The 25,132-nt window shown below is 40.2% G+C and overlaps 1 protein-coding gene across 2 annotated transcripts in view; it reads right to left on the bottom strand.

Annotated features, from left to right (window-relative positions):
• ERA1 (Prenyltransferase family protein) overlaps positions 1-25,132 on the bottom strand; it is a 381,172-nt gene that overhangs the window by 233,854 nt on the left and 122,186 nt on the right. For both annotated transcript variants that reach the window (XM_089416732.1, XM_089416731.1), the window contains one exon: positions 4,623-4,728. In XM_089416732.1, the coding sequence (XP_089272858.1) occupies positions 4,623-4,728 (106 nt within the window). The remainder of the gene's footprint in view (positions 1-4,622; positions 4,729-25,132) is intronic.

The following is a 25,132-nucleotide window of genomic DNA, read 5'->3' as shown; positions in this document are numbered from 1 at the left end:
ATTGCTGAGGTTTACAGGAAAGGGAAGCAGCTCATTAAATTCATCACAGGGCATACAAGGGTAAATTACTTCTATGGCACTTACTCCAAGTTTCAATTGCTTAAAATTGCAAAGACAAGATTTGCTAGTTATTACCTCACCTTTAGGCGGCTAGTGAAGGTGAGACAAGCTTTAACTAATCTGGTGTGTGTTGAAACATGGGATGAAATTAACACTAACACAGATGGTGCTAATGCAGTCAAGGACACTGTTCTTGACAGTTACTTTTGGTCACAGGTTAAATATGTTTTGCAATTCACCAAACCAATTTATTACATGATCAAGTTTGCAGATTCAGATCGACCAGTAATTGGGGAGGTGTATGAGCAAATGGATAGCATGTTGGGGCAGATTAAAGACATTGTTGAGCCTAGAGATACCACCTTGTACAATTATATTCGTGTAGAGGTGCAAAACCGATGGGAAATGCTAAATATTCCATTGCATGCATTAGCATATGTTTTGACACCTAAATACTATCATCCATCATGGCTTTCAACACCAGCACCTGGGGGGGGAAGCAGGAGAAAACCACACCAAGATCAAGAGGTTCACCAAAAATATATGGCTGCATTGAGTAAATTAATCCCTGATGAGGAGGACGCTGCATTGGTACGGAGACAGGTGAGCAACTATACGCTCAACACTGGTCCATTTGGGAGCATGCATGCAATTAAAGATCGAGAGACTTTTTCTGCTCTTGAGTGGTGGAACATGCATGGAGGGGGTACTCCACTTCTACAGAGTTTGGCATTGCGGGTGCTATCACAGGTGGTAAACACTTCTTCTGCAGAGAGGTGTTGGAGCTCTTATTCTTTCATCCACAGTGTTAAAAGGAACAGGTTGAGTTTAGACCGGGCAGAGAGCTTGGTTTATGTTCATTACAACTTGCGATTGTTGTCCCATTACTGTGAAGATGCAAAGTCTAATAAAGACTTGTTGATTTGGGACAAGAATCTAGAGGAGCCCAATTTGGAGGATGGAGTGTTGCGACTAGAGCAATTAGAGGATGCTCTTTTCCAGGTATGTCCATTGTGGTATTAATTTTCCAATTTTCCCTTATAAAGCATTTCTCTAATTCATGTTTTTAATTTTTTTGTTAACTAGTGTTTTTTTTTTGCATGAATTTTTTGAGCGATTCTAGGATGATGATGACCGTGTTGATATGCCACCACCCCCACCCCCATCTGGTCCCTTGGTTCCTAGGTTCCATGGTTCAACACCAACAGCAGGGGGTTCTTCTTCATCAGTTTCAGTGCCACGACTTCCACAGGCACCATCTTCTTCATTGCCACCACGTGGAGGCCCGCCACCACGTTCTATTCGTGGTGGAAGGAGGAGAGATTAGTAGATATATTCACAATCTACTACTTTTTGTCATAGATTACTCATTAGACTTGTAGACTTGTGAATTTGAATTTTGAACCTTTTTGGCTTGGCGGTGACCAAGTGACATATTTTGTAAACATTATTATTTGAATTTTGGACATGACAAATGTTGACAGTTGCTCACTTGCTAGATAAATCATAATATGCTCTATGTTTTATGTTTTATAATATGCTTAAATGTTTTATGTTTTATAATATGCTTAAAAATTTGATGTATGTTTGTAATAGCTAGAATATAGATGATTGTTGTACATACTAGTAACTACAATGGAATCATGGATGCCATATCTATCTTGATTTATGCAAAAATATGCATGTTTTCATGTCTTCACAATTAATTTGGTATTTGGGATGTTTGTTTTGAGTATAAATGCAAAAAAATATAAAAAAATAAATATATATAGCAGACGCTTCCGCGGACGCTTCGCTTCCTAGATTTTTGGAAAATGACGCTTCCGCGCTCCCGCTTCCGCTTCCGCTTCGCTCCCGCTTCGTGCAACATTGGTACATGCCCTAGTATGTGAACATAGGGTGAGTGGTTCACCTTCCCCTATGGGCACAGCATGTGAACACAAGGTGAGTGGTTCACCTTCCCCTGTGGATACCCCAGGATACATCCTACCCTTGCGGTATGGGACTCTTGGGAAGTACCTCTCATCTGGCAATGAGTTGGGAAAAGTGGTTAGGATTAATTAGCACTACCGACAGACGCATCAAGTACTATTGTATTGCCTATGACTAGGATGCATGATGTTCAACAGCTTCATCATTAAAGGATCAAGTCTGGTAGGGGTTCTATCCCTAGACATGAGGACTTGCCTCTGTCATTTTGGTGAGGATAGCAAGGTCTTGTGACCCGCCCTCTTTCAATCCTTTCTTAGTGGACTCTGATATCAATCTTCAGCAGAGACGAGACAAGTTGCAGAGAGGGCACATGATGGACACGATGGCATAGTAGTGGATGGATGTTGACAAGTGGAATTCCTCCCTAGTTGAGAGGGAGTGTTAAAGAATGCAACTAGGGGCTAATTCCCCTTACTAGAAGCCTATTATGAATAAAATATATATAAAAATAATATAAATAACTATAAATAATAACAATCATAAATAATGAATAATTAAATAATAATTAGTGTTGAAGAGTCGTGTCTCCAAAGACATGACCATTCGTGAATAGGTACCTAAGGTATATAATTGGAACACTCAGTTGTAATCAAATCATCTCATATTTTCTTGTATGTATTGTTGATGTTCTATTTACAATTACCATCAATGATGATAAGACATTGAAGTAATTGTAGCAAGCATAGAATATACCGTAAAATTTAACAGTTCTTTGTCTCTTGTGATCTTCATGTTTTGTATTTTTGGTAATTGCTTGATGAAGAAGAGAACATAAAACTTAATAAGGAGCCAACAAACATTCACAAGTAATTATCAAGTAAGAGAAATCAATCCTCATCTACAAACTTTATGATTTCTGAACAAGTAGTAGAATGATTTCATGGGCAAGTAAAAAGCAACCTTTGATAGCACTTACAACAACAGAAATAGAATACAAAGCAGATGTTAGAGCAAGTTGAGAAGCAGTGTGGTTACATAGAAATGTAAGTGATTTATGTTGAATTTTGTAGCTATGGTCAATATTCATATTAGAATATTTTTATCAATGATGTACTTGTTTATGTAAAGCATGTTCTTCATGCTCAAAAGAAAATTATATTATTCATGTATTTATCAAAGGAAAAAATTAAATTTTGAATTTTATTTTGACTCCACAAGGTCTGCAAGTTGGCCCTCAAGTCTTCAAATCGGCCCAACCCTCCATGGCACCCATTCGGCCTATTGATCACTATATATATGAGGCACTCATCCTCTTCTCAACCACCATTCGATCTGATTATCAAGACATAATATCTTCTAGCCATACGAAGGAGATCAAGAAGCAAACCAAAGACATTAAAGTACAAGTCGAATCTCTGTGAAGAAGTGGAAGTTTCTGTGGATATTCTCTGAAGAACAGTGACTTAGTTTATGTGGTTATTCTCTGAAGAACAGGGACAAGACTTCTGTGGTTATTCTCTTGGATCAGGCTGAGACTCCTGTTGTTTATCTTTGTGGAAAGGGCCAAGTCTTCTGTGGTAGACACTCTGTGAAAAGGGTTGGGGTTCTGTGGCATATACTCTGTAGAAAGGGGGCCAAAATTCTGTGTCATCTCTGTGATCAAATCCGAACTCTTATGGAGGATAGGCCTAATTTTTCAGACCTCTATTGCAGACATATTGAGAAGGGCTTATTCTTATTCTTGTATGGTTGAATTTCTGAAGTATAATTGTTTGATGAAGAAGTTGTAAATGCTAAAAGAATATATATAATCATCACAAGTAATTATCAGTGTTCAGAAATAAGTGCTAGTTTACATTGCACTTGATTTTTCAACAATTTGAAGCTTCCACAAATGTAGCCTATGACTTTACATTGTGACAACCAAAGTGCCATCAAGATGAAAAAGAATCCAATTTATCATTCAAAAAAAAAACATGCCAAAATTCAGTGTCATTATATCAAGGAACAAGTGCAGAAGAAAGAGATATAGCTGATTTATTGCAGATCCAAAGATCAAGTGGCAGACATCTTCACCAAAGCTCTCATTAATGAGAAGTTCGAAAACAAATCAGGAAATATTAGGAAATCGTGGAAAGTAAAATCACCATCAAGAGGGGTTAAATATTGTAATGATTATTCAATTAATGTGTTAATTAATAATGTAATGAAGTGGAAATAAGTTGTACATAGTAAATGACATTTATGTTAAATGTAATTATGAAATTAAGTGAGAGGTTCATAACAGGAATAACAGAACTTGCAAAATATATATACAACACCATCTTATGTAATCTTACACACATTGATATAATACATCTCTCCATAGGATAGTTTAACACCCTTTCCCCTTACAAATGACTCAAAATTTTTTATTTTTTAATTCTGAAAAATGCCTATTGATTGATGAAAAACCTCAACAGTTTTATATAGTGATCAACCTAAAAAAAATTGACGTTTTTTCCAGCTAATTGCATTATGAGCCAATTTAAAATCATTTCAAGAATAGCATGAAAGATATACATATTCATAACCTTGCACGACATGTCAAATACAAAACACTATGACCATGTGCACAGTTATAACTGAACCTGGCAACGACGAAGAAATTCGATGATACACTGTTGATGGTCAGCATCAATAGACTGTCCCAAAAGAGCAATAGAGTTGAGGATCCAATAGCATAGCCAAGAGCGGCTGCAACCACGAAACAAAGGTTATAAATCATGTAACATTGAGTCCAAGCTTACGAAGATGTCTATTTGCCATCCTCAATCTATGCATGATGTAAAGACGCGGAAATTTCCTCGGCCATGTTAAATGACAATTTCCAATATTTAAACAAGAAAGTTACTATCACTAGCTAAACAAGATAAGCCAACTACATCTTTCTTAGCTAAAAATATGTGACATCATTGCTCTATTTGCCATCCTCAATCTATGCATGATGGAAAGACGCAGAAATTTCCTCGGCCATGTTAAGTGACAATTTCCAATATTTAAACAAGAAAGATACTATCACTAGCTAAACAAGATAAGCCAACTACATCTTTCTTAGCTAAAATATGTGATGTGATTGCATTGATTAAAATGCCCCAAAAAAAGCATCATCAGAGACTCAAAATTTGTCGAGTATAACACAAAAATAGATATTTGTGTAACATGGTCACATATTAGTTAGTGGCATGTGATCAATAATGTAGGTTACGCGTTATGTGGTTTGACCACCATAACCAACTTAGATGAGAGAGTGATCATTGTATGTTGGGTACCCTACATCGGCTCATGTGAATGTACTTGTTGCAGCATCACTAATATATATCATATTATTATTCTTCCCAATTGTGTTTGTGCAAATTGTATTGTGTATATACCCATATGACATCCTACATGGCATCAAAGCCACACCAGTCTAGAGCCTGTCACTAGAACCAAAGAAGAATTCTGAAGAGAAGATATCATGGTCTCTGAGGTGACAAGTCTTCCCAACACAGTGCATAATTGGGCCTAAGAAACTGCATGCAGGGTGAAGATCAAGAAGCAGTGAAAAAAGGTGTAAGAAAATGGCAGTTCCATGAGAAGGGACTCACAATAACCCAATGCAATGAAAATTTCAAGGCATGCCCCATTGATTTGTTCAGAATATGACATTGTTGAGTCCAAATAAAAGGTTGCAGCAATGAAAGCAAATGGTTTTATGAGTATTGAGGATCTTAAATTAATGATGTCATGAATGCCCTCCAAGAACATAGATATGGAATCCTTAATGCAACTTAAAAACTAACAGAGGACTTTCTGGGAGACTTACTATAGATAAATCTGCTTTCTAGACATCAAATATATTTCTAATTCAGAGAAATAATATACTCAGAATCTCTATTACCAGTCAAGTAATCTCCAATAATACAGTACTGATCATTCATACAAACACGTACAGTAATATTAATTCATACAACTTTTTAAAAACTGTACGGAGTGACGTAAGCTCTAGCTGCTCCCATTAAGTGTTCAACAGCTCAATTCCTTGATGGCAGTGCACATAGTGGCTTATCAAAAAGAACACAAGCTCAAATTAATGGCAAGTTCATATCTCTCTTTAATGAGTGGCTCAACTCAATTCGCACAACTGGAGCTTCACCTTTAAAAATCAATCCAGCAGCTTATACCTTCATGGATATATATCCAACAGCTTGGTATCTTCAATTCACACAACTGGAGCTTCACCTTTAAAAATCAATCCAGCAGCTTATATCTTCATGGGTATATATCCAACAGCTTGGTATCTTCACTAACCAATAGACCCTGATTCTCTTCTCTTCTGGTGAGTTACTCCTATTTGACAGTTTGGTGACAACCTCCTTTCACCCTAATTGCTTGATCTATGCAAACTCGTGTTTGGCAGCGTAAACTGGTAATTATAGCTTAGTTCCCTTTTTTATGGCAATCGCTACAGCATACTAAGCAAATCCTTTATGGCTTCAGTTACCAGACAGCAGTGCAAAGGCTCTTTTTAATTGACATCTTATTCAGCAATAATCTTTGACACGGGCATCGCTAACTATCCGACGCTGGCAACTTATTCTCTTCAGTGGCAGCTTTAAATACTCATAATAGGCAAGCAAGTAGAACCCACTCACTTCCCCCAGCAACTACCAACCACAAGAACCAATGGTTACTTCCTTTCTGTGACTACAATTCCACAATCCTTAAAAAAAATTGTAAATATCACGGGCTCAAGGTTCTCATATCATAATTTTGTATGGAATCGTGGTTTGTCCCTTCTTTTCTTTTGTTTTAAATCTTCTATCCAATGCCCAAAATGTGTTAGCAGTCCCTCTATACCTTCTCTGCTCATAACAATCCCTCAGCTACTTCATCCACTTCCTTGACTTCTCTTTTTCACCGTGGCTCTGATACCATGTGACATTTTACACACAAGGAGTAGTTAGGTAACTCCCAAAATACCCAACTATTAACCACTTCATTAATTACTATGTAATGCCCCATTATTACATCACTTTATTAGTGAGCATTTGTGATTCATCGAAGTCCCATGTTCTAAATATGACCATTATCTCTAACAATTATTTATGTTATCGTTGAGTTAGATTAGAATTTTTCTTTCCTCTTTTCTTCATCTTCTTCCAACCCTAGGGTAGATCAAAACCCTTCAAGTGGTGACCAAAGGAGAGACACCTAGGTACCTTCCTTTCAAGGACTTTGATCGTATTCCCCTATAGTGTTGAATCTTAGGTGAGTTATTTCTTCTCCCCTACACAAACTGCCATCCCCTCTAGAAGTATTTGTTGATTTTTGGTAGTTGCAGGAGGTATTCCCTAGCTACACAAGTCGGCCCATGAAAGAAATTTAAAAGGAGGAAAATTAAATTTAAAATTTGAATTAAATTGCTCAAGTCAGCCCCACAAGTTCAGGTCAGCCCAGCAAAAGGACACGCCACTTGGGCACCCTAAAATCACTATAAATAGACACTTAAACTTCTCATTTGGTCATCAATCACAAATTCTCTCTCCTTCACACGTGGGAAGCAGTCTGAGTAAGAGGCCAAAGATTTCTCAGAAAGCCGAATTTATGAACAACTGAGTTTTTACCAGTTTTTACCAGTCTTGACCAGTGTTGACCAAGTATTACTGGGCAGTAGGAGGCCGAATTTCAACCTGTTTGACTGAGGTTGACCAAACTTTCTGGGCAGTTGCAAGATGCCAAATTTTCGGCTGTTTGACTCAGGTTGACCAAGTTTTCTGGGCAGTTGCAGGAGGCCAAATTTCAGCCTGTTTGACTCAGGTTGACTGAATTTCTGGGCAGTTGCAGAAGGCTGAATCTCTGCCTGTTTGACCTGTGCTGGATTTTTGGCCTGGGTTGACCAAGTTTGACTTGAAAATATCAGATTGTACTTTTGTTGAACTGAATAATTACTCCTAGAAAAGATTGTTGGATTTTCTCACGAGTTTGGGTTTCCCAAAAAATTTGGTGTCTACTGTGCATGGCTTTTCTACTGTGATCTTTACTGTTCTATTGCATTTACAATTGAATTTTCTGAAGTGTAACTGCTTAATGATAGTCTGGAATGTTCTAAAGTAATATCATATATCATTGGAAGTAATTAATAGTTGCAAAAAATTGTGTTTGTCTAATTAGAACTAGAAAATTAACAGTATTATCCTATGTTGCGGGGGAGCGCCCCCCCCCCCCCTCGAACCCGCTCTCGAATCGCGCTCTGGGCGGGAGCAGCTCGGGAGTGCGCTCCCAAAATCGCTCCCAGACGGGAGCGATTTTCGGGAGCACGCTCCCTCAAAAAAATTTGCGCTCCCTGGTCTGTTCGGAATCGACTTAGGGAGCGATGGCTCCGGCGCTCCCGGAGCGATTTTTAATGCCCGGGGAGCGATCGCTCCCCGATTGCTCCGGGGCATTAAAAATCGCTCCAGGAGCGATTCGAGCGGGGCCGGGAGTGGGTCGGCGGAAAAAAAATTCCGCGGACCCAAAAAAAATAAATTTAAAAAAACAAAAAAAATGGTTTTAAAAGGCCAATGGGCCAAAAAAATATTCATTGTTACTTCATTGAGCTTGAGTTTGGAGCTGGAGCAAGAGCAAAAGACCGAGGAGCAAGTGTTGAGGAGCGAGGAGCAAGGGCCAAGGAGCGAGGAGCAAGCCTGCAGAGGTAAGTAACTTAGTAATTTAGTTAGTTTAGCTGGTTAGGTAGTAATTTAGTTAATTTAATTTAGCTTATTGAGTTTAAAAATCATGTATTTAAATTAAATTAATTAATCCCAATAAATTAAATTAATTTGCAGATTCAAGAATCAAAACCCTACAAACATCAAACACCATGGACCTGGCTATATTTCTCGGCATTTTCCTCTTCCTGGTCCCTTTTATGGTTATTATGGTGCTGGAGAGTAAGAAACGGAGGGGCCAGCCTCAAATTGAAGAGGGGGATGAAGAAGGCGAAGAAAGTCAAATGGGTGAAAAACCCGGTGAGGGGGAGCTGGAGGAGGGTGAACATGACCCTCAAAAAACTAAACAAGACCAAACTCCATTGTGAAAATATGTTAACAGGGCTGAAACAGGGAGAGGGGGTGGAACCACTAAATTTCATTGCCCCCATTGCAACACTGATTACACAGCTTCATACACCCGTGCTAGAAGACACCTCGGCGGGAAAAGGCCATGGGATGGAGAGAAACAAATAGGAATCAAAACTTGTACAGCGGTGTCAGCAACGGAGAGAGCCAAATACATAAGGGAAGAGGAGGAAGCCCAATACATAACAAAAAAATCAAGGGGTTTCTTTGAACCAAGCTCACAATCACAAAGAACTCCTTCAGCATCCTCCCAAGGCAGTGGGGATGGACAAGGAGGCACAGGGTCATCATCTTTAAGGCGTAGAACCATATCAGATTTCCTTGATGAGGGGTGTAGGAATGATGTGGATTCAAAAGTTTACAGGTTTCTCTATGCATGTGAGATACCATTCAATGTTCTTCGCTCACCTTATTGGCACGAAATGGTTTCTGCCATAAATGATGCCCCTAAAGGATACAAGAGCCCTGGGTATGACAAGACAAGAACCGTTGGCCTTGATCATGAAAAAGCAAAAATATCACATTCTTTGAATAAAATGACAAGTTCTTGGACTGACCATGGGGTGTCCATTGTATCTGATGGATGGAAAAATGTAAAAGGCAAGCCATCGATAAGTGTTCTTGTTGTGTCTGTTAGTGGTCCCATCTTTCTAGCTGCACATGATTACTCAGACAAGTTCAAGACCGCCATCAACATTGCAGAAGCATTACTTGAAACAATTGAGCGTACTGGCCCATACAATGTCATCCAAGTCATCACTAATAATGCTCCTAATTGTAAAGCAGCAGGAGAAATTATTGAGGATAAATACCCCAACATATTTTGGTTTGGATGTTTGGTTCACACATTGAACCTTCTGTTGCATGATATTGTCAAAAACAAAAATGAACAATACCAATGGATTGGTAATTTGTACAAGAAAGGCAAACAAATGATAAAATTTATTACAAATCATAGCAATACCCATGGCCTTTTCCGCAGTCACTCGAGATTGGAGTTGCTGAAGATTGCGAAGACTAGATTTGGTAGCTATTACCTCACCTTCAGGCGCCTTTTGAAGGTAAGAGAGGCATTAGCTAGCATGGTATCAAGTCCACATTGGCAGGTGTTAAAGGAAAGGGCTACAAATGTAGCTGACATGGCAGGTTTTGAAATGGTGGAGGAGGCCGCTCTTGATGGGCAGTTTTGGACAAGTGTGAGGCAGGTATTGGATTTCACCAAGCCAATTTATCACATGATTCGGTTTGCAGATACAGACAAACCAATGATTAGCGAGGTGTATGAGCAAATGGATACCATGTTGGGGGAAATAAAAGACATTGTTCATAATAGAGATCCCAACTTGTACAAATTGATTCATGATTGTGTGTGTGAACGGTGGAATAGGCTTAACCTTCCATTACATTGCTTGGCGTATATCCTTACGCCAAAATACTACTCTACATCTTGGTTGGGCCAACCTGCAGCAGGGGGTGGGGTTAGGACCAAACCCCATTTAGATCCAGAGGTAACTAAAGGATATTTGGAAGCATTAGAAAAGTTGGTACCTGACAGGGAGGAATGTGCAGTTGTGCGCCTTGAAATAGGCAGATACTTCAGTGGCACTGGTTTGTACGGTAACTTCCATTCAATGGACGACAAAGATAAATTTGAATCTCTCACATGGTGGGAAACATATGGCGGCCACGGACTTTTGCCAAAATTGGCAAAAAAAGTTCTTTCACAGGTTGTAAATTCTTCTTCTGTAGAGAGGTGTTGGAGCACCTACAGCTATATACATAATGTGAAAAGAAACAGACTCAATGAAAACCGAGCAGAAAGCTTGGTTTATGTGCACTACAACTTGAGGTTGTTGAGTCACTACTGTGATCGGGCTAATGAGGATCCCACATATAAAATTTGGGACAATCACCCAGAGGATGACAATTTGGAGGATGGCATTGTACATATTGAAGAACTAGAAGAGGAACTTGTAAGGGATGAAAATGAAGCAGCTGCAACAGCCATGCCACCTCCACCTCCACCTCCACCTCCACCATCCAGTAGCAGTGCTCGAGGTCCGAGTCTTGTTCCTTTGCTGTCGCCACCTCCATCTACACCCTCGCGTGGAGGTTCTAGTTCTGGTCGTCGGTCTGTGCGGGAGACTCCTAGAGGACCACCACGCCCTGCTTATACTCCTGGAGACTCTCGTGGCAAGGGCCACATGTAGATTTACAGTTTACTTGTCTTTTTTAGTTTCTATTAGACTTTAGTTTTCATAACTGTTGAGTTTTGAGTCCTTGACTCTTGACTCTTGACTCTTGACTCTTTCATATCATAATGATATTTTTTGCAAACATTATATCACTGTGACAATGAAAATTTGAAGTTTGAAGTTGGGCCTTGGCAATTATAACTCATTGGTAATGATTGTGAATTATGAATATGATGCTTTGTGAAAGACTAAAGTTGTTTCATTTCATCTCATTATTCATGTTTCATTTTATAAATTTTTAACATTTCATATCATGTTAACAGTTAGAAGTTAGGACTTAGAAATATCTTCGATATTACTTCTTGTAATGGTTAAACTTAGCTTACAAGTACAACTTTGGTGATCAATGATGATAAATGTTATTGAATTTTCAATTCTGAAAGCTTGAAGTTGAAACTTTAAGATTGAATTTGATGAATCATGATTTATAAGACTCAATATGTTGCAGTTGTAATATGTATTTTACTAACTTGTGGACATGGTTGATGACGATTATAATTTCTAGATGATTGATGTGATATGCTTCAATGATCAATCTATGTTTTTTTATGTTTTTTATGTCTAATTCATCATTCTACATGTTTTTGTTGACATATATGTATCAAAAATTAAAAAATATAAAAAATATATATATTTTTAAAAAAACGCTCCCGGATTCGCTCCCAAACCGGGAGCTTCTGAAAATGGTCGCTCCCGCTCCCAAGTAACATTGGTATTATCCCAAACTAGTTGTCCTTGCACAAATTTGTTAAAATTGGCAACCAGGGCAAAACTTCATGTGGGTCATCTTATTCATGGCTAATAATATTTTTATTAGATTCCTCTCGTCGAGAGGTGTAGGATTGATATAAAGATCATCCAATTCCGATAAGTATTCATGGAGATATGAATTTCTTTTGATTATGGAATTATTATCAAGCCGACCTACAACTCATGTAGGCTCAGAAGCCCAACAGTCGCATCTATTCACCCACCAACATTGTGTATAAATATAAGAGGACTTTTCCTCATTTAGACTCACTCATCTCATCACATCTCTCTCTCTCTACTGCGCAGACATGAGTCTCTTCTCTACTGCGCTGAAATGGGTCTCTCTCTCTCACACATGTGAAGTCGGAAGCTGTTGAATTTGAAGCTGCAACTGTAGAAGTAAAGATTGACTTGCGTGGCCTAGAAGATCTCCTCTTTGGAACTGTGTTGTAGGTTCATCTGAACCTCCTCTGAAAGCCGCAACTTTTGGTGGTGGAATGAAGTCAATCCGACGAACGGTTTGCAAGATATCGACTGCCCTAGTTTGAAGCCGGAAACTGTTGAAACTGAAGCTGCCGCTGCAGAAGTAAAGATTGACTTGCGTGGCCTAGAAGATCTCCTCATCTAAACTGCGTTGTAGGTTCATCTGAACCTCCTCTGGAAGCCGAAACTTTTGGTGGTGGAATGAAGTCAATCCGACTGTCGGTTTGTGAGATATGGTATGCCCTAGTTTGATAATGAAGCCGCTAATGCTGATGCTACTGATCTAGGGTTTGCTACTGCTGATATGAATCAGATTTATTGTACTATTTCTCTCTACTGAATTATTGAAGATAAAAGAAGATTTGATCAAAGGGTTTCCCCACACATTGTGGGGTTTGTCCCTGGCTAGCCGCCACATCTTGTGTCTCTTGTCTTAGCTTGTTTTCTGTCGATCGTTTAATGTTCTATATGCACTTTACTTTATGTACATGTGATTGCTAATCGGTGGAATATAATAAGAAAAAGAAGTAAACTGTTATAAGCATAGAACATACCATAACTTAACATGGTATCAGAGCTGAGGTGAAGACAAAGCCCAAGCAAGAGCAAGAGCAATCATTGAAGAGAAGATTGGCAAGGCTATCCTAAAAGAACTATGGGGTCCTCAACACTCTCTCCTGCCGAAGAAAAGCTCCGTGAGAAAGCTGACTATCACGGATGGAAGATGTCTATCGATCTAACCCTTGAAGATCAAGGAGTGCTAAACCATGTAAGAGGCAATATTGTTGAGCCTTCATCAAATGCATCTGCTGCTGCCTGGAACAAATGGAAAAATGGAGAAGTCAAAACAAAGAAGATCATCCAGGACTCTATCGACAAGCGCTTGGTGGCCTACATCTCTGATCTAGACACCTCCAAGGAAATCTACGACAGACTGGATTACCATCTGAATGGTATGTGTTCAGGACTACTCTTCTGAACTATAATGTAATTCCTGGTTTCGAGGAATTAATGACGATGTTACATTTGCGATAAAGCAAGTCACTATGCAAGGGAGTGCCCTGATAGAAAGGACTCACTCTAGGACGATGATCAAAATACCTCTGATGGCAATCAAAGGAATGACAAATTCAACAGCAAAGGTAAGAGGAGAGCTGGGAATCAAGGAAGAGGACAAGCATTCAAGAAGGCCAGAAATTCCAGGATGTATTAAATGCACCTGACCTCAAAAAGAACCTAGTGTCCATCTCGGGAACGGAAGACAAAGGCTACAAGGTAACCTTCAGCGATGGCAAGGTATGTATATGGAAAAATAATGTTAAAGATGCCTTTACTCTTGGGTTTAGTGATTCATTATATCAGGTCGATGGAAGTCTGCTAGGTGTCATGTCTTATGACACATCTCTTCAGTCCAAACTTTGGCATTAGAGGTTTTCCCCCCTTCATTATAAAGCTATACTCGGTGTAAGACAAATGGTGATAGGGATGCCCGAATTCTGAATAGAGAATGAAGGTGCATGTCCAGGATGTGCTGAAGGAAAGCTCAAAAGGGGACCATTCCCCTCAAGCCAAAGCAAGACCTCTGATATATTACAATTGGTTCACTCAGGCATACCTGAGGTTGGTATTAAGAGGGAGACTACTACACCACATACTCCTGAGCAGAATGGTGTGGTGGGAAGGAAGAACCGCACGATGATGGAAGCTGTCTGGGCCATGCTACATGATCAAAGACTTCTGATGTTTCTATGGGCTGAAACTACAATCACCATCGTATATGTACAAAATTGATGCCCTCATCAAGCATTGGGTTCCAAGACTCCTAAAGAAAAGTTCACCGCAAGGTGAACAATCTTTCGACTTTGAGGAGCTCTCAAGAAGCCAACACCAGGGAACCGAAAGAAAAGGATGATGAATCAATGCCTGATGTAGAAGAACCCATGGATCTGATAGATTCTCATCCACATGAGCCTTCCTCTTCTAGGAAGAGGCCTTCATGGCTTAGGGGGATACTTGATGATGCTAAAGGACATGCTGCACCCTAAGGAACCTTCCGTCAAAGTAAGAAACTTAATAGGTATCAAGGATACCTGACCATCATGAGCACGATCATACAAAATGAACCTTCGTCATTCTCAGATGCCGTCAAGCATCAAGTATGGAAGGATGCTATGACTGTAGAATATGAGTCTATTATGGAGAATGATGTCTAGGAAGTAGTTCCCAGACCCTGGACAAGACAATTGTTACTTCAAAATGGCTTTACAAGATAAAGCATGCAGCAGATGGAAGCACGGAAAAGTATAAGGCTCGTTTTGTTGCTCGAGGTTTCTCCCAAAAGGAAGGTATAGACTATGATGAGATATTTGCACCTGTTGCCAGATATACGACCATCCGCTCGATCATAGCCCTTGCCGCTTCACAAGGATGGAACCTACATCAGATGGATGTCAAGACTGCATTCTTGCATGGCTCGATCAAAGAAGAGGTCTACGTGGAGCAACCCGAAGGATTTGAGATTTATGATCAAAAATCTCATGTATGAAGGTTGAAGAAAGCTCTCTATGGGCTGAAGCAAGCACCCCGAGCATGGTATGAGAGGATCGATAGCTACTTGATGAAGTTGGGATTCACTAGGAGTGAAGCCGATCCTAACCTTTACTTTAAGGTTGAAGATGACAAGCCTCTCATACTGGTATTGCATGTGGATGACCTCTTTCTAACAGGTGCAGACCCTCTCATTCACAAATCTAAGAGGGAGCTGGCCTCTGAATTTGAAATGAAAGACCTAGGACTGATGCACTACTTCCTAGGACTTGAAGTATGGCAGAAGCCAAGGGAAATTCTCCTATCTCAAGGGAAATATGTGGTAAAGATATTGGAAAGATTTGGTATGATGGACTGCAAGCCTGTGACTACCTCGAGGATCTTAACTTTTAGAAGTTATATGGTAGTGATGTCGGACCAGATTTGGGAAATGCCTCTGAGTTTCATAAACTCATTCGCATTTATGTTCTTGGTGAACCTCCGTCTGAACATATTTTTTGCAGTTAGCATTGTGAGCTCATATTTGGTTGAGCCTCACTGGATTTATGCCAGGAATCTTCTGAGATGTCTTCAGGACACAATCTCTCATGGATTAAGATACACTGCCGGAGATGTGAGACTACTTGGATATACTGATGTTGATTGGGCAGGCAGTGTGGTGGACCGTAAGAGCACTTCCAGGTGCTGTTTTTCCTTGGGATCTACTTCGATATCCTGGATAAGCAGGAAGCATAAGTCGGTGGATTTGAGCACCGCCGAAGCAGGATATATTGTTGCTAGCATAACCTCGTGTGAGGCAGTCTGGTTGCGAAAGCTCTTCAGTGAGCTGTTTGGATTTACTTTGAATACCACTGTGATTCTCTGTAACAACCAGAGGTGGGATTCGATTATTGAGGAATCCCATATTCGTCAATTGCTCCAGTAGATAGACATCATCTGGGATATGGTAAGTCGATGAGCAAGGAAGCTCCATCACATTAAGATGATGTACAGGTTGGTACACCTTGTCAAAGCCCCGAGGAAAGATCTAATCTGTGATTTTCCCAAACGACTTGGAGTCGGCAAGAAACCCTTGTACAAGGGTCCTGCATGTTGCATACATTGAGCTCTGGGAGCTCTGAGGGCTTGCAGTTCCTATTGGAGCAACATATGACCACAGGGTGACTCACCCTCCCCTGGTGGTGCACACTGGAACAAGATGATTCGCTCTCTTGTGGGACAAGATGATTCGCTCTCTTGTGGAACAGGATGATTCGCTCTCCTGTGTAGCAGGATGATTAGTTCTCCTGTGAGGCCTGGATTGATGTGTTCTCCATGGCAATTGTAGCAGGATTGATGTGTTCTCCTGTGAGGACAGGATTGATTAGTTCTCTTGTCGAGGCATCCTACCCATGCAGTCTGGGACTCATGGGAAGTATCTCTCATCTGATCAAAGAGCAGGGAAATGAAGTTAGGGACCATAGTAGTATCGATGGACGCATCGTTGTAACTACCGTACTCCCTACGCTAGGATGACCTCCATTGATCTGGGATCAATGATACTGGTCTGGGACCAGTGGTAGGAGTTGTACCATACTATGACGCTGACTTCGGGTCGGTTGAGACTGGTCTGGGATCAGTGGTACATACTCTGAGACTGACTTTGAGTCAGTGGAGGATGATATTGGTATGGGACCATTGGAGTTGTACTCATTATGACGCTGACTTTGGGTTGGTTGAGACTGGTCTGGGACCAGTGGTACATACTCTGAGACTGAATTTGAGTCAGTATGATACATCCTCGATCATTTCTTCTTCTTCATAATTCGGACAAAAGCAGAGTAGAACAGAACAATGCAAGAGCAAAGCAGAACAGAACAAAACAGTACAGATCAGTGCAGGGCAGAACAAGACAAAGCAGAACAGGCAAAATAGAGCAGAGTAGGGCAAGGGTCAGGCTGTACAAGGCAGTGCATTTGATGGATGAATAGTAATGACCGATTGACAAATTGCAGATGAAGTTCTCCATGGTTGAGAGGGAGTGTTAAAATTGGCAACCAGGGCAAAACTTCATGTGGGTCATCTTATTCATGGCTAATAATATTTTTATTAGATTCCTCTCGTCGAGAGGTGTAGGATTGATATAAAAATCATCCAATTCCGATAAGTATTCATGGAGATATGAATTTATTTTGATTATGGAATTATTATCAAGCCGACCTACAACTCATGTAGGCTCAGAAGCCCAACAATCGCATCTATTCACCCACCAACGTTGTGTATAAATATAAGAGGACTTTTCCTCATTTAGACTCACTCATCTCATCACATCTCTCTCTCTCTACTGCGCATACATGAGTCTCTTCTCTACTGCGCTGAAATGGGTCTCTCTCTCTCACACATGTGAAGTCGGAAGCTGTTGAATTTGAAGCTGCAACTGTAGAAGTAAAGATTGACTTGTGTGGCCTAGAAGATCTCCTCTTTGGAACTGTTCTGTAGGTTCATCTGAACCTCCTCTGAAAGCCGCAACTTTTGGTGGTGGAATGAAGTCAATCCGACGAACGGTTTGCAAGATATCGACTGCCCTAGTTTGAAGCCGGAAACTGTTGAAACTGAAGCTGTCGCTGCAGAAATAAAGATTGACTTGCGTGGCCTAGAAGATCTCCTCATCTAAACTGCGTTGTAGGTTCATCTGAACCTCCTCTGGAAGCCGAAACTTTTGGTGGTGGAATGAAGTCAATCCGACTGTCGGTTTGTGAGATATGGTATGCCCTAGTTTGATAATGAAGCCGCTAATGCTGATGCTACTGATCTAGGGTTTGCTACTGCTGATATGAATCAGATTTATTGTACTATTTCTCTCTACTGAATTATTGAAGATAAAAGAAGATTTGATCAAAGGGTTTCCCCATACATTGTGGGGTTTGTCCCTGGCTAGCCGCCACATCTTGTGTCTCTTGTCTTAGCTTGTTTTCTGTCGATCGTTTAATGTTCTATATGCACTTTACTTTATGTACATGTGATTGCTAATCGGTGGAATATAATAAGAAAAAGAAGTAAACTGTTATAAGCATAGAACATACCATAACTTAACAAAATTGCACTCCAAGGCTTTGCATGATAATCAAGAATCAGCTTTGCAAGCTATCACCCTCTATGCCGCATGGGACATAACCAGTGTGGAAAAATTCGACCTCGAGAATAAATCGGCAAGGCTCCAAAAATTGAAAAAGTCGTTAAATTCAAGAGGTTTTTGAAAAACTCGGCAAAATTTAAAAAAAAAAAATACAAAAATATTCATTTTTTTAAATTATTAGCATCTAAAGTATCCACAACATCAAATAAATGCATTTCCACATAAACATGAAAAGAAAGCTAATATATAATATGTATAAGAAGTCTAGTGCTACATCACATATCAAAATAGTGAATCAAGTCCTAAATCCTGAGTCCTGACTCAATCTCAACTCTCAAGAGTCAAAATATCAACAAAAAATATAATAAATGCATATCATGAGTCATCTACATGTCATAAAGTAATCAGTCACTGAGATCCTCTGCCCCTTTTATGGGAATAGGGAATGGCTTTGCCTTTTCCTCTAGAGGAAGAAGGCCCTACCCCTGGGGCTACAAATGGACTATGTCGTCCTCTAGAAGCAAAAAAAAAAGGTGGCACCTGTCCTCTACTACTACCCATCCTAGATGGTGTCACCTCCTCCTCCTCATCCTCATCTTGCTCTACCTCCTGACTCTGCTCCTCCTCCTCCTCTACCTTTGGCTCTCCCTCCCCTGCAATTGCTACCTCCTCTGCCTCTAGTGCCTCCAGATCCACATGTAATGTTCCAAAAAGGAAATAACAGTGATAAACAAGCAAAATACACATACAACACACAAATATTTAGATAGCAATTAAACACCCATAAATTGCACTAGAATTGCGCTAAAAATGAGCCATTATATTATATAGAGGTGTGCACAATGCATGGAATGTGTGCACCTGGGCTTGCGAATGCAAGCTTGACAATCGCAGGTGAGAAAGATGCTACTTGGATGCAAACGAAAGAGTTTTCCTCAATGTACTACGTTGGCATTGGAATTTCTACAACTGTTGGCTGGAAGAAACCCTTCTTTGAGCCTCCAAAAGTACTCAGAAAATTATGCCAAATTAATCTTGGGCTCTCCACCACAAACCCAGAAAAACCCAAGAAGGATTTGGACAAATTTTACCGACCACCCAAGACCGAAAATTAAGCTAACTCCTCCCAACTGGCTACCAAATAATTTTGTTGTTAGGGGCACCAAAACTCCTCCAAATATTCTGCAAAAGTAAGAGCAGACTCCTTGAGGCTAGTGAAACAAAACTCATAAATGTTTTGGGCTAATTCTGGCCTCCTGGAGTTACCCAAAATTTGGGCTACACCCTCCTCCATTGGTTTTGCGTCCCCCCTGAAGAGTAACTGTTGATTTACCCTTGTTTCCTCCCTCCAAATGGATGGAAAAATTCATAAATACTTCATTGGAAATTTAGGCCCAAAACCCTAGCTCCACTAGCTCCTCCTTATTGCAAATTTGGCTTGTTGCACTCAAATATTACTTGTGTATATTGCTTACAGTTTTACTTAGCTTATAATCTTCTTCATCAAGCAATTACCATTCTAATACAAGAAATAGAAATCATAGTACACACGAAACACAGAGACACCAAAGATTAGGCTCCAAGTCAGGGAAAAACCCCACCAAGGGGGAAAGCATATCAATCCTTTCCTTATAGAATCCAGAGAAAATCCAAGTCAAACAATCATTGTCCCAAGTGCCAAGTCAACCCTCCACCAGACAACATCTTCTTTCATATTTTCCTTCACAGGTTTGTCCATAGGTTTGTTTGTTGTCGCCCAAAGTGCACACCTACAACGCAACACTCAGAGTAGGGGTTGTCACTTTGATCCCTACTCACTCCGTTTAGACTCTCTCCTAGCTAAGTCAAGGGGGGTAGTCCCTGCAGGTGGATGGACGATGGGAGACCTGTTGGAATAACAAGGTCTTGGAGATCTAGAGCAAGGCAACTTGTTATTAATGTAACTTGGTTATTAATTAAGGCGAGTGTTAATGATATGAGCAATCTTAAGATAGATTCAGTTAATCATAATTAGGCAAACCAAAACATAGACCAGTGCCTCTATACAATAATGCTCAATGGTAAATCAAACTACTTGCTAAGAAATGATATCACGCTACAAAATAACAGCGCTACAAAGAGATGTTAATATGAGCAGTGAAGATGATGATCTGCAACAGGGATAATGGAAGAGTACTGCCACTTAATGTTGAGAAATCCTAGGGCATTCAAAGTTAAAAGATTTATCTGCTTCATAATTGCTTGTGATAGTCTTTTCTTCGTTATGTTATAATTGTGTTCTTTTCATCAAGACAATTACCAATATGCACAATAAAAGACAAGTGACATAGTGTGTAGGCTTGTCAGCCAAGGCCAAAACCTCTCACCTCTTGAGAGGAAAACCCGATCAATATTCTTCTTCTAGATCTTCAATTGATAAGTACCAAGACCATGACACGGACCCTTGACTCTAGTATCCTCCCAAGAATCTTGTCACTAACCTTGATGCTTTGCCTCTTCCCTTTTTCGACTTTATTCTTTATCTTGAACTGCTTTCCTTGGCTCCTTCTAAAGAAACTCGGTCTTTATTCCTCACACTACTCCTTCTCGGCTTGCTCTAGAGAATCTTTGTCTCTAGGCTTTCCTTGTTCTCTTCTAGAGAAACTCGGTCTCTAGATCTCTATCTCGGTCACCCAGAAGAATCCTTCGTTCGCTACCCCAGAAGAAACCTCTTCTTCGATTGCCCAGAAGAAACCTCTCCTTCGCTTGCCCAACAAAATACCTTCTTCGCTGCCCCATAAGAATGCCTCCTTCGTTGATCATATAAGTCAATAATGAATTTATTTTTCTTCTTTACATATAATTCATGTCATTATGAAGACTGGACCTAATTACACTTTTCAACACTCCCTCTTAACTAGGGAGGTATTCATAATGGTACTTTGACTTTCTCAATCTGAAGAATTTCTCATAAGAAGAATTCAGATTTGTAACTCATTTGTATAGCATCATATCAACCAGCATTGTTACATAACAAGGCCTTGACTAACAACTCCTTATCTCCACAAGATCTGAGCTCAATGTTGGCGAGACCAATGATTTATAAACACACTCATCATTGTCTCTCTCGGAACAGACCCTGCCCGGGTACTCAGGATATGTCCCATGAGGACTATTCTTATCTTGGACTCCCCAATCCCACAAAGAATATCGGTCCTCCACGACTACTCTTTCTGTTGGATGACTATCTCATCCTCAAAGAGCATTGGATGCCAAATGAGTACACAGTCCTCCATTTTGTCTTCCCAGGTGAAGACCAAAATGACATCTCTATCTCTCCCCCTCAAAATCGGGAGGACATATTCCAATAAAGGAATGTACTCATTCCGACCAAAAAGGAATGTACCTAAGCTCCCTCTTGGCTTAGGAATTTCCAAGTAAAAAACTTCTTTTTCCGGCCTGAAGAACTCATCTCTTCTTCGATTTCATAAGTTTCTTTTGTCATGGAGTCTTCATCTTTCGGGAACTTCTTCTAGGGCACAGACCATCCATCACTTTCATTCATGAGTTAGTCATGTCCTCGTACCATTTTCCATCTGGCTTTGCTTTATGGAATTCTGCTTTCATGCCATATTTTTTGGAAGGATTTTACATCCTTCAATATTGTCCTCTTAGAAGTCATCCATGTTGAATTTTCCAATTCTATCAGTTATAAAATTAATCTGTATTTTGTTGGTTTATTTCTTCTACTTGTAAATTCTGAACAAGTTATTTAAAACATTTAAATACCGAAATAAACACAATACAGTCACAACCTCTACAGATCATCAACTGAAAGAAAACAAGCACACATGTGACACCGTTATTTTTGGACAAATGTCCCCGAAAAAACCCAATGTGGGAAAGTCGGTGCAGCCATTCTAAGGGTTTATTATTAGGCAATATTTCCTTGAGTACAATTGGGTGCCTAATCGGCTCACCCAACAAAGAAAAAATACATGGCAGTGATACCTCTATATTCGGAAACAGGTATTCAGAAAACCTGTCCCACGAAACCCTCTCCGACACAACTAAAGCTCAGCGCTGGCCCTTCTAGCCTCTGCATCAGCCCTCTGAGGCACTGCGTAGCCTCTAGGACCCTTTACGTCGCTCCAGCAGCCTTTGCGTGGATGACGATGGGCTCTGTGTGGCCTGAACTGGCTACTGCTCTCGCTCTCCCTACTTCTACGCTAGTCTCTCAGTACTGTCTCTACATCTTTGTCCAGTACTCACTGCCCCTCGCTGCTGATCACTAATTCACTTTTGCTTAGCAACCCCGCTCTAGCAAAATGAATGATTGATCACTCTTGTGTATTCTCCAACTGACCCTCAAGCCTCTTCTTATACTTTTATCGTTGGTCCTTCAACAACCGAGATTAAATCTCTAATCAACGACTAAGATTAGATTTGGCTTGATCCATGAATTTTGGAACCTTCTAACCTAGTTTTATATTAATACTCATTAATATTTTATTTTTCCTAAGTTTAGACTTAGGAACTCCATTATAAATATTAAATATTTTAATATCTCCCAAACAGGGTGCAATTTGTCCAAACCATTTCTGGGTCTTCGAGATCTCATGTGCTTTAGCCTCTCCACCAATTTTCATGGCTAGAGCACATCTGATGCTACCCCAAACCAACACTCCCTCTTAGCAAGGATTGTGCTTTAGTAATACTCCATATTGAGCATCACTCTGATTATACGGCATCGGTACCTGTGTTGATGCTAGGCCCGCCCGCCCAACATCCTTTGCACTGTTGCATCCTATACTACTGCCCATGGCCCTGCCACTGTCACTGCTGCATCCGTATGACAGCTCCCTCTGCATCCGTGTTGCTGCTGGTCCATCCTCCCAACATTGCATCCCCCTCTCATCATTCTGCATCGTGCTACTGCATTGCAACTCAGTTACTGAGAAGTAAGTAACTGATCCACCCGGATCACCCAACTTCTGACATCCCTATCAGGCTAGAAACACTCTCGATGCTGAAGCTCCCTCTGCTGCTGACAAGTGCTCCCTCTACTGACCTCTGCGCTACGGCAACAACTCCCTGCATCTCACACGTTGCACACCTCTTTATGCCATCCTGCAATGGTGCAACACTCTCCGTGCCTCTCGCACAGTTGCAGCCTACTAGCCTCCCGTTGCCCGGGGACTCCTACACTGTAGCACTCTCTATCGCTTCATCCGCATCTGTCTCTACCTACATCCACCAGTCCTGCTACTCCTCTTCGGGGCTCCTGTAGCAAGGTATAATCCAAGAGGTTGGGTACCTCAAGGATCCTGCCCCTATCGCCTGTATTCCTCCGGACCAATGTTACCAGACTCGGAATCGGCAATAAATCGGCGAGGCAAAAGAGCGAAGAGTTTTAATCGGATCGGGAAAAAATCAGCAAATTCATTAAATAAAAATATACACATATATTGAATTAAAAAAACCATTTTTCATTAATATTGGGTAAAGGTATGTCCAAACAATGCATAATATCAATAGATGTCCAAAATATCATGAATAAATAAGTATCTCATATATGTTATGAGTCCACACATGATCCAAAGCACTGAGTCTTGAGTCCTTAGAAGCATATGCTTCTAAAAGTTTACAAAAAAGTTAAAAACTGCATACTAATCATAAACAAATCAGCAACTAAGAGTCTAAGACTCTTAAGAGTGAGAACTAGAAGCGATTCCTTCCACTCCTTCGCTTGCTTGACTCTCAAAGTTCTCCAAGTCATGAAGGCTGAAAAGAGGAGGCTCATCTAATTGAACCCATTCTGCCGCATTTGTAGCTTGCAAATCTATCTCTTCAAGGTCGATTGGTGAATGATCCATACCTGTCATTATCATGAGACATTGAAATGTGAATTAAAATTTCACTTTGAAGTTTGAACTTTAAACTTTTAAAGTACGAACTAGATTATGAAACCTTCAAATTCAAGCTCTCGAATCTCACCTTGTATTTGTTTGTTGCGAAGTCGTAGATTGTAATGGACAAATACAAGGTCATTCAAGCGTTTTTGTGTCAAGTTGCGTTCACAACCTGAAGCACTGCATGCTTGGTTTAAGATTCGAATGGCAAATCTCTTCAAATCTGGCGTATCACTACCAAAGTTTTGCCACCAAAGACCTAGCAAGTGGTAAGGGTTTGTGAGTAGAAGACTAGAAGTACCAAATTAGTAAATAGTAAAAACTTAAAAAGAAAAGAAAATTTAATAAAACATTTAACATACAAAATAAAGTTTAAACAAATTTAATGAATTGATGAAGCCTTCAAGCTGGGTACCTGGCAACATCTTTGACCTTTGTCTTATAGCACTGGTATAGGCAAACAATTTAGATGGTGCCCTATAATCTTGTAGTTGGGAAAAGACACGACTTTGTTGTTCTGGATCAGGGAAGCACCTTTCCATGCATGTCATAAGTCCTCTGCCAACCTCCCCATCCTCATTAAATTTGCTCTTATCATAAAAATATTGTGGGTTTAAGAAGTACCCAGCAGCATGTAAGGGGGAATGCAATTGCCTATCCCAACGTGCATCTATAATGTCCCAAAGAGGCATATACTTTGTCTCATCATCCCCATATCTTCTTTTGATGGCCTCCTTTGCGAGATCCATCGCCTCATAAATGTAACCCATAGCGGGTTTGTCACCATCAACCATCCTGAAAGTTCAAGCATTCAAATTTAAAGAAATATGAAACATTGTAAATAAAAAGAAGCTTGAAATGAAATTTAAAAAATGAAAAAGTTAAAAGACTAAAAGTACCTGAGAACTCTAACAAGGGACTCTGTCACAGCAATAATCTCTTCGACATCTTTCCAGAAGC

The sequence above is a fragment of the Pinus tabuliformis genome, chromosome 3_2, assembly GCF_031772625.1.
Source record: "Pinus tabuliformis cultivar Carrire ecotype Pingquan chromosome 3_2, CPIR1, whole genome shotgun sequence".
Classification (NCBI taxonomy): domain Eukaryota; kingdom Viridiplantae; phylum Streptophyta; class Pinopsida; order Pinales; family Pinaceae; genus Pinus; species Pinus tabuliformis.
The sequence above is the reverse complement of the archived record's forward strand: the minus strand, read 5'-3'. Positions and strand labels throughout refer to the sequence as shown.